At 46.6% G+C, this 10,572-nt stretch overlaps 2 protein-coding genes across 4 annotated transcripts; both read left to right on the forward strand.

Moving 5' to 3' along the window:
- Window positions 1-430: 430 nt before the first annotated feature.
- rps23 (ribosomal protein S23) lies at window positions 431-2,965 on the forward strand. Its single transcript, XM_030091035.1, has 4 exons — window positions 431-494; window positions 1,293-1,452; window positions 2,504-2,624; window positions 2,777-2,965. The coding sequence occupies exons 1-4, from the start codon at window positions 491-493 to the stop codon at window positions 2,921-2,923; spliced, it is 432 nt and encodes a 143-aa protein (XP_029946895.1). The 5' UTR covers window positions 431-490; the 3' UTR covers window positions 2,924-2,965.
- Window positions 2,966-4,635: 1,670 nt separating this feature from the next.
- Window positions 4,636-10,059, forward strand: asb14a (ankyrin repeat and SOCS box containing 14a). 3 transcript variants are annotated; one of them, XM_030091026.1, is made up of 13 exons: window positions 4,636-4,806; window positions 5,119-5,267; window positions 5,370-5,422; window positions 5,929-6,063; window positions 6,234-6,392; window positions 7,011-7,256; window positions 7,326-7,497; window positions 7,570-7,675; window positions 7,753-7,932; window positions 8,008-8,136; window positions 8,205-8,333; window positions 9,677-9,830; window positions 9,904-10,059. In XM_030091026.1, the coding sequence occupies exons 2-13, from the start codon at window positions 5,125-5,127 to the stop codon at window positions 10,056-10,058; spliced, it is 1,761 nt and encodes a 586-aa protein (XP_029946886.1). In that variant the 5' UTR covers window positions 4,636-4,806; window positions 5,119-5,124; the 3' UTR covers window position 10,059. The 3 variants fall into 3 exon arrangements, with proteins under 3 accessions (XP_029946886.1, XP_029946888.1, XP_029946887.1); XM_030091028.1 differs by lacking the exon at window positions 9,904-10,059 and having other exon boundaries at window positions 9,672-9,795; XM_030091027.1 differs by lacking the exon at window positions 4,636-4,806 and having other exon boundaries at window positions 5,045-5,267.
- Window positions 10,060-10,572: the final 513 nt, after the last annotated feature.

A 10,572-nucleotide genomic window follows, 5' to 3' on the forward strand; every position in this document is an offset into this window, starting at 1 on the left:
TTTATTTATTTAGCGAGCTACTGTATGTTTCTGTGTATGCATATAGATTACCTTTATTTTCTATTTATTTTTCTATTTTTGTTGAAGTTGAAGATACACTTTAATTTTGTTAAAATCCAAATGACTTTATATTCTCTAGTTGAGTGTTTTCTTCTTCGTCATCTTCTTTGGGCATGACGTGTAAATGTTTAATTTTTTTTTTTTAATTTTTTTTTAAAGTGTCTTCTGTGGTAGTTCAGAGTTCAACTTTTGGTTGCTGTTTTACTCTGTGAAACTTTAGCTATCTAATTTTGTTTAAGAAAAACAACGTAGCAAACTTTCAAAGTAATTTCAAATCTATCTATCTATCTATCTATCTATCTATCTATCTAATGAGTATGATGATTTCAGTCAGGCATATTTTTGGCCCTCCCCCTGTGTCCTCCCTGAGCTAGATTGCCGCGGTGCATGCTGGGTCCTTCCTTTCCATCCCGGACTCTCGTCAGTCATCATGGGTTAGTCTGAAACTTCATTAAAATATCCTCACATTGAGTCTCCTCTGCTCGTGTTTCTTATCGATCGTGTGTGTGAAAGTGTTACGAACGGCTGTATGTTTGTTTCTGTCGGTTAAACGTTACGGTGGACTCGAAAAATGATCGTTTGTACTGCTGGCTTTTTCCGCAACGTGGAGCGGCCATAACAGCGTGTTAGCACAGTTAGCTTAGCATCACATCAAATTCATTCTGGTCTAATACAGTCAGATTCTGGCAAATATAACGGAGTAGTTACTGTGGAGTGAACGTGCAGCTGGGATGTTGGGTATTTGGCAGTGGTTTGTGTGCTCGAATAGCTTTGTCTTAGTTCCGCAGACTGTGTCTGAAGCGGTTCGTATTTTTCTATTGAAATTTGATCGATTGGACCAAATTAATTTTCAGTTTAAGAATCCTTGTGCATTATATCGCCGTGGTTCTTATGCTCACACATGAATGCTCCCATGTAACGAGTGGAATTGGGAAAGGCTGATGATCTCTAAATAAATTCAGACAACATGGTTTATTGGATTAAATATGAACATGTGGGAAGTTTGATTTTATATTGAGATGCCATCTCTTTTACTTCCAGCTCTGGTTTCAATTGTAAACCATTTCTGATCACTTATGAAACTGTTTCAGTTACAAACAAAAAAGCTTAGCTTGGAACAATTCACAGATGAGTATAAGATGTTCAAAATGTTGAACGTTATTCCTGGTTCACTCTGACAGATTAACTAAGGTGCATCAGACTGATGCTGAGATTGCCTCCTTGTGTTTCAGGAAAGTGTCGTGGTCTGCGTACTGCCAGGAAGCTCCGTAATCACCGGCGTGAGCAGAAATGGCACGATAAGCAGTACAAGAAGGCCCATCTGGGCACTGCGCTGAAGGCTAACCCCTTCGGAGGAGCTTCTCACGCCAAGGGCATCGTCCTGGAGAAAGTGTGAGTACCACCAGACGCAGCGGTCTTTCCATGTTCAGTGTCATGTCCCCGGTTTGGTGAACCCAGACATTCCTTGATTTGACCTCCCACTCCTGGACAGGGCGGTCCCACCAGGTCGGGCCATCATTAAAACTGTGTGTGTTTGGAGTGTTCCTGTTGAGGATGTGAATTAAAATGTAAACTATTTGTGATTTATGGAGGTGGTTTATTTGTAGATCTCCATAGTTTCTTCCGGGTTTTCTTGGGGACTTGTTGAAATTAGAGCTGCTAAATATTAGCATCTGCTTGAATTGTAGTTACAAAACTCATTCAAGCATTAAGCAGCTTATGCTCCATTTACACGATGGGTTCGAATGAAAAACTGAAGTTTTGGGAGTCTGGTTACACAAAAACACAGCTCACTGTTGCCACTGAGCACCACAGCCATAGTGAATTGTTATTGTGCGGATGTGCAAGTTGGTGAATAACAACAGCGTTCTTCTCCAGAGTGTCATGACTCCCAGTCCAGATTCTCTTGGAACTTTATAGTTTTGGAGTTGACAGTCATCGTAGTAACACTCTTGGCCCGGCATGCAAGCTACGTTCAGAGTTTCTGCTGTTGCTGTGGAAACATATCTTCAAAACAGTGCATAAATGAGGCACTTGTCTGAAACAGAAACGCTAAAACAATGACTTTTCGCCTGAAGCATTGTTTAAATGACGCTTTGACTTCTTCCAGAGCAGGGGGTGGGTGGGTAATTTCCTGAGGGGTTGATGAAAGAAAAGGACCGTAATGGAGGCTTGAGCCGCAATATGAATGATCTGTATCTCCAAGTGAAAACTCGATAAGCTGTCGTTTCTGCTCTGTGACCGACTTTCATTTCATAGCAGGTTTTTTTAATATGATTCAAATTGTAATCTTCACACATGTCGGTTGGATATCTGAAGGCTGAGGGGGAAAAACCAGGCAGCTGTGTCAAGTTTGAGACGCTTGCATGAGGAACAGGCTCCAGAATGGAAGATGCAGCGGTCTGTCTCACCTGTTTTCACACACGGTGTGTTTCCTCTGCAGCGGTGTGGAGGCCAAGCAGCCCAACTCCGCCATCAGGAAGTGTGTGAGAGTTCAGCTCATCAAGAACGGCAAGAAGATCACCGCCTTCGTCCCCAACGACGGCTGCCTCAACTTCATCGAGGTAACGGCCAACCTGAGCACAGGACCACAACGTGAGCGCCAAGCTTCGTGCTCTCTGACCGCCTGTGTGTGTGTGTGTGTGTGTGTGTGTGTGTGTGTGTGTGTGTGTGTGTGTGTGTGTGTGTGTGTGTGTGTGTGTGTGTCTGCCTGCAGGAGAACGACGAGGTTCTGGTGGCAGGGTTCGGTCGTAAAGGCCACGCCGTCGGTGACATTCCCGGAGTTCGTTTCAAGGTGGTCAAAGTGGCCAACGTGTCGCTGCTGGCTCTCTACAAGGGCAAGAAGGAGAGGCCCAGGTCGTAGAGCGACGATGCTCAAGTTCAAATAAAATCCTTTTCAAATACATCCCGGTGGCGTCCTCGTCTCACTCCACGTCTTTCATGTCCTGATGCGTCTCAGCAGAGACACTTCAGCTGATGCCTCTTCATTGAAACACTGATGCTCTGATGTGTTTCTCAGCGGTTACTGGACAGGCGGTATTAGGCTCCCACAGTCTGGACTCAACTTCCAGATCTGAATAGAAATCCTGGGTTGATCACGGAACGTCTCGACAGAGCTCATTCTGAAATATTTAAGTTAATAGATACTCCGATTTCCCCAATCTGAACAAAATACAGTATGTTCATTTGTTTGTTCCAGAAAAAGTGTAATCTACAAGAGCTAATAAAGATGCACAAAAAATAACTTCGTCTCCAAACTGTTTGTTTACAGCTGGATGTTGATATGTTTAAGTTGTGACATCTGAGTAGCGAACCTTTGTTTTCTTGCACAAAAAAATACTGCAGAATTCCAAGAAGATGAAACCAAACTGCAGGAGAGGAAAGAAACTATTGAGCTTAAAATCTCAAAAAATCGTTAATTGTATGGAGAAGGAATATTTTCTTTTTGAAATTTGGTTCACAGATTATGAAAACTCAAAATTCACTGAGATAATTAGAATATTACATAAGATCAATTAAACACGTTTTTTACATGAATTCCTGCATCACTGTGATCAGTCTGGCTCTGCTCAGCCTTCAGCTCATCCACCATGCTGCTCTTATCAATAGGTTCTCTCTGAGGTTCAGATCAGGCCTGTTTGATGGTCGATCAAGCACAGTAAAGCCACAGTGACTGATCCAGTCCTGCTGGAAAATGAAAACATCTCCATGAAGCTCATCTGGCAATCGATGGAGAATTTGTGCTTCACTTTCTGAACTGAGAGACAAAAAACATTTACCTTTTCATGACATTTAGATTTTTTGAAATGGGCCTGTTAATGAAATCCTACTCAATAATTAGTGCTGTCAGTTTTAATCACATTAATTGTGATTAATTAATGGAGGGCTGTTAACCTCATTTTTAAAATTGCCATTAACCACAGAGTTAGGGTTCGGATTAGCACTTGGCTCCAAGAGGAGAAACAGAGAAAACTCATTTCACTGTGACTGAGACATGGTTTTATTCATCCCTGTTCAGTCCAGGTGAATTATGAGGATTTTAGATTCTTCATTTGAAGCTTGAAAATATTACAAAAATCCTCCTGAGGCGTCGATGTTTGAAATAGAAACTGGGACGGGCCTTCCCTCGAGCATCTCAACTTTAAAATGTTGGATGGTTCAAATCCCACATTACTGTTTTCTGATGAGAAACTGCTCCACTGCGTGGTAGACTCTTCAGCTTCAACCCTCAAAGTCACTGATAACGGTGTTAAAGTGCCCCAGGAAGAATAGCTACTGAGATTTCAGCGGCTAATGGGGATCTTAATAAACTAAACTAAAGTGTGGCGCGGCTGGTCTGCAGGCCGAGCTGAGGCTTCATCCAGCTGCAGTTTTCCTGCAGAGAGTCAGCTGACCGGCTCGCTGCTCCAACATAACTGGGGCCTGTAAATATAGCAACAGGTGTCGGATCCCAGTCCGCCCAAACACAGGGCTGGAACACGGAGGTCCGCAGAACCTCCGCCGAGTTCCTGCTGCATGATCACACACTCAGAAATGCACACACACACACACTCATAGACACGCACACAGAGTGGTCGTCTGCAGGGTGAATTCAAACCTTTTGGTCCAAACAGCGTGGAAGCTTGATGTGGAAACACGTGGGTTCGAAGCTCTGGTTTCACTCCTCCTCCTCCTCCTCCTCCTGCAACACATGAACAACAGCCTGCAGAGACTCCACAGCCGAGTAAACCAGCACACCACCTCCAGGTAAACAGCTCCGACAGGAAGTTTGAACCAGACGGATGATTTTTACTGTGCTTTAGAAATGACTGCTGCTGCTTCAACAGACTCAACGTCTCTTCTGACTTCACGTCTTTAAGGCTTTTCAGGTTGAATGCTGTTGTGTAGTGGTTGGCACTGTCTCCTCACAGTGAGAGAACCCCTGGTTTGAGGCTTGTGGGGTCTTATGTGTGGAGATTGCATGCGTTTTCACTCCCCACACACACACACACACACACACACACACACACACACACACACACACACACACACACACCCCTCGTCCCTCTCTCCCTGCAGGCCTCCATGGACGTCCACGGGTTTGTGATGGGGGAGGATGAGGAGGATGAGGAAGACGCAGCCATTCAGTACCTGATCGAACAGAGTCTGCTGGAGAGCAGCAAATCCAGAGAGACACCCAGAGGCCCGGGGGGCTCCGGCAGCAGGAGGTGCCGCCGCTCCACCCTCTGCATGAAGCTCCGTCACTCGGTTCAAATCCGTCTCCGGCTGAGTTTTGAAAGAGTTTTCTTCTGTCTTGTGTTGGTGAGCAGCTCTGGACAGAAACCTGCAGCTCTGGACCTGATCTTCACCGCTATAAGACAAGGTGAGACCACAGGACAAGAGACCCTAACCCTAAACCCTAAACCCTAAACCCTAACCCTAAACCCTTTATCCGGGATTTTGAATTCATTAGAAATTCTGTTAATTATGGGTTTTTTTTCAAAATTCATAAATACAACATCTTTAATGTGACAATATTTAATGAAATCAGGGAAAAAAGGATTTAGGACGGGTTTGGTTCCAGGCTCGAGGCCCTGAATGTGTGAAGTTTCATGGCCATTTAACTGAACCTGATGCAGAAAATCAGTTGTTTACTAGAAACTGGACGTTTACCGATGCAGAGGACGGCATGGGGCATCGGGTTCAGCTCGGATTCAACTCCTTTCTGTCCTGCATCGTTTATGTATGGAGCATAAATGATGTTTTCTTTAATAAGAACCCGTATCGGTTAGTGGCTCAGGGTTTGTACTTTTGTTTTTAAAAAGTGGTTTTAGTGCAGCCCTAGTAGAACCTGAACCAGTCTGTGGTCCGTCCGTCCATACCCCCCAGGTGATGAGAAGCAGCTGAGGAGTCTGAGCGTCAGGCAGAAGGAGGAGTTCAGTCAGACGGACAGCAGAGGCTGGACGCCGCTCCACGAGGCGGCGGCTCAGAGGAACCAGAGCGTCCTGGAGCTCACGTTCTCCGGTGAGTCTCACCTCCAGAGACCTCAGCCCCGTGACCCCACCTCGTGACCTCACCCCGTGACCCCACCCCGTGACCCCGCCTCGTGACCCCACCCCGTGACCCCACCCCGTGACCCCGCCTCACGACCCCACCCTGTGACCCCACCCCATCACACCGTGTCTGACCTCCAGCCTCGGGCCCGGATTCGCTGGAGCGGCGGACCCCCCGCGGCCAGACGGCGCTCTTCCTGGCGGTGGAACGCGGCCTGATAGAAAACGCCTCCTTCCTCCTGGACCGTGGAGCCAAGCCGGACTGCCAGGACCAGGAGGAGGACTCGCCGCTGTTTGTGGGTGAGACGACAGAACGGAATGGAAGCAGGGAGGAAGTTCTGCCTGAGAAAACCTAGAATGAATCTCCACTTTAGGATATTCCCACTCTGTGAAGAGAGACGACGCCACTTCAGAACTTAGTGGATGATCTGAACAGCTCCTCAAACATCTCACAGAAATCCTTCTGCATGGATTAGATTTATTCTACAATCTTATAATTATTTTTTTTTCATATTTTTAATTTTATTTACATTTATTTTTTTAGTTAGTTACATCTTCTATACATTTGCTAATAATTTTCAAAGATTTATTTTTTTTTCAGTTAATTGTATGTTTTTTCCAATGATTTATTTCTCACATTCTCACATAAACAAAACATTTTTTCTTAATATTTCAAGTCTATTTGTTTATTAAGATGAATTGATCTAAAATAATGACCAAACTACCGGTACATACATTTGTCCTTGATGTTCTGAATTTATTCATGATGTTAAAAATAGATTTAGCACAGTATTTGATTTATAATAATCTCCTGTAATTTATTGCCGTGAAGAATATTTCATTAAATATTTGTGTTTTGTTGATATTTCCTACATTTCAGTCAGTGTTTTCTGGCGTCTCTTTTTTTTGTTTCTGCAGCGATTCGCTCTGACCGCTGCGACCTGGTGAAGCTGCTGCTGCTGCGCGGCTCCCAGGTGGACCAGCAGGGCTGCCACGGCCGCCGGCCGCTCCACGAGGCGTCCCGGCTGGGCAGGGCGGCGCTGGCGGGCCTGCTGCTGGAGGCGGGGGCGCGGCCCGACCCCCGCAGCCACTTCGGCCTCACGCCGCTGGCCCTGGCCGCGCAGGGCGGACACCTGGAGGTGGTGGAGCTGCTGCTGAGGAGAGGTGAGCCCGACGCGGAGGTCAGAGGTCAGGGGTCAGGGGTGGAGGGTCACGGTGCGGTCCGCCCTGCAGGAGCCGACGTCCTCTCCCAGGCGCAGGACGAAGCCTCCATCCTGTACGAGGCGTCGTCCTCCGGCGACCCGGCCGTCGTCAGCCTGCTGCTGGAGTACGGCGCCGACGCCAACGTGGCCAAACACACCGGGCACATGCCCATCCACCGCCTGGCCCACCGCGGACACCTGGAGTGAGTCTGCCGCCACCATCCGGGGTGTGTGTGTGTGTGTGTTTATTTCCTGTGACCCTGTTTGTGTGCCAGAGCTCTGAAGCTGCTGCTTCCTGTCACCTCCATCGGGGAAGTCAACGACAGCGGGATGAGTCCTCTTCACTCCGCGGCTGCAGGAGGACATGCACACTGCATCAAGGTGTCTGTATGTGTGTGTGTGTGTGTGTGAGGTGATAAACACTCCCAGTAAACACTCTGTCTCTGGACTCCCATCAGGCCTTGCTGGATGCAGGCTATGACCCGAACTACATGCTCCATCCCTGGGTTCGCCGTAGCTACGACGATGAGAGGAAGTCGGCTCTCTTCTTCGCCGTCACCAACAACGACGTCCCGTCGGCGAGGCTGCTGCTGGAGGCCGGCGCCATGGCCAACCAGGACCCGGTCAAGTGTCTGCAGGTGGGTGTGTGTTTGTGTGTGTCTAAGTTCCCCGTCATTCCCGTCGACGCTGCTAACCGACTGATTCCGCTCCAGGTGGCGCTGCGGCTGGGAAACTATGAGTTGATCAACCTGCTGCTGCGCTTCGGAGCAAACGTCAACTACTACTGCAAGGTCAACACCACGCACTTCCCGTCGGCGCTGCAGTACGCGCTGAAAGACGAGGTGAGGCCGCCGCCCCGCCTCCAGCAGCAGCAGCTCCGGTCTGACCCCCCCCCCCCCGTCTCCACCAGGTGGTCCTCAGGATGCTGTGTAACTATGGTTACGACGTGGAGCGCTGCTTCGACTGTCCCTACGGCAACAGCTCGCACGTTCCTGAAGACTACGAAGGATGGAGCAACACGGTGATCAAGGACACCATGGTAACAAACCAGGAAGCAGCTTTCTGTCTCCAGGTTTCCTCTGACGCTGTAACATTTTACTTTACCGTATTTTCTGGACTAGATGTTTCACCCGAGTATAAATCGCTTCTTTCATTTTGCTTTTCCTCCATGATGAGCCAGCTCTGATTTCTTCATCACAGTAACGGTTTCTCTGCTTCTCTACACAAGTTTCTCACACACTCTGTTTCCCCACTTTAAATTCTGTAAATACAGAAGCAACTGAGGTTTTCCTGTGGTACTGTAGCATACAGACACACCTCCGACATATTCATTTAGTAACACTTTACTTGAAGCACCCGGTATAACTCATTATAAGTACATTTATGAAGCATTTTAATGCCAATATAACACGTGTAGCTATAGTTATAAACATTCATAGATGATCACAATGCCAGGACCTAACCCTAACCCTAACCCTAATCCTATGCTGTTTAGTGCTGTATAGTGGGTTATAAAGCATTGTGATCATTTATGAGTGTTTATAACTACTTATAATGTGTTATACTGGCTTAATTTACAGAATAGATTTGCAAAGCGAGACAGTCAATATAGATTAAGAGGAACTGAAGTTTTCAAACTACCGGAGTCAAGAACCAAATTGAAGGAAAGATGCATCACAACAAAAGGAATCAATTTATGGAATAAACTTGACAGTGAAATTAAAAGGTCTCAGTCCATTTACAGCTTCAAGAAATGTTTAAAAGCACAGTTATTGGGAGGGTACGACTCTGCTTTAAAGAATGGGCAAAATTAGAACGATTGTTTCTTTTTGTAAATATTTCATGATGGGTTTTTTTGTATTCTGATTTAGTGAAATGGTTGTATTTGATTTTGTAATTATTTTTTTTTTGATATGTTAACAAATCTCGACAAATTGTCATTTATTTTATGTTGATAGGGGCAGACATTGTAAGTCTCACTTCTTTCTGTTCCTTTTCATTTCTGTCTTTTAAAAAGAGTGAAACAAATAAAATCAATCAATCAATCAATCAATCAATCAATCAAATACCAGGTGCTTCAAGTAAAGTGTTACCATTAATTTTCTTTTCATTTAAAAAAACTTTGGCTTATAGTCCAAAAAACATTTCAAATATATTAAATCCCATTTCCCTTTAATGTATCCTTTTCATTGTCATTTAAACGTTTCAAAATAAGGCCCCGTTTATGCAACAATATTTCAAGTAGAAAACTCTGTTTTGGTTCCAGGAGTTTTCTTTACATGACAACAGCAGAAATGCTGAAAACAGTCTAGTTTTCATATTAGAATCTGAGACCTGCCCCCCTCCCTGACATCTGCCCCCCCGCTGTGTCTGCCAGTGCAGTTCTGTGAGGTGATCTCCGTCTCGTGGCTGAAGCACCTGTCGGGGCGCCTGGTCCGGATCCTGCTGGACTACGTGGACCACGTGAGCCTGTGCTCCAAGCTGAAGGCGGTGCTGATGGAGCAGGAGCAGTGGCCCGAGATCTGCAGCCTGCAGGGTGAGTCCTCCTCCTCCCGGGGCCCTCGGCCCCCCCGGCGCTCCCCTAACCCCCGTGTCTCCGGTCGGTCCAGAGAACCCGCGCCGCCTGCAGCACCTGTGCCGCCTGCGGATCCGCCGCTGCCTCGGCCGCCTGCGGCTCCGCTCGCCGGTCTTCATGAGCTTCGTGCCGCTGCCGGAGCGCCTGAAGGACTTCCTGCGGTACCGGGAGTACGACCTGCTGACCTGACCCTGGATCAGGTCCCACTGGCCTCCAGCCACACTGTATAAAGCCAAATTCATGTACATTTTACAATACAGATGCACTTTGAATTAAAACCACTGATTTACTACAGCAGTGTTTCAGTGTTTAGTTTTACAAAGTTTTCACTCCTGAAGACGCCTCATTCGACATAAATCATTCTGAAGAATTTGGAAAAGTCTTACATTTACAGCTCAGAGTCCAGCCAGCTCCTTACTGTGGAGCTTTACTTTGCATTTCCTAAAAGAGAAAATTTCAAGAGGCTTCGATGCCTGAGGCCCGATGTGGAGCCAGAAAGTTAGAATTAACCTTTAGGCCCCGTTTACCCGACGTTATCAAGTAAATACACAAACCTTTCATTTTGTTTTACATGAAAATGGTGGTCAGGGCAAGTCCACAGGTCCCAGCCCAGGTTCTCCTGATCCTGGTCCTGGTCCAGACCCTCCTGGTCCTGGTAGTTTTCGAGCTGAATGTCACCATAACAACAATGCAACCATTCTGT

The sequence above is a fragment of the Salarias fasciatus genome, chromosome 5, assembly GCF_902148845.1.
Source record: "Salarias fasciatus chromosome 5, fSalaFa1.1, whole genome shotgun sequence".
Taxonomy (NCBI): domain Eukaryota; kingdom Metazoa; phylum Chordata; class Actinopteri; order Blenniiformes; family Blenniidae; genus Salarias; species Salarias fasciatus.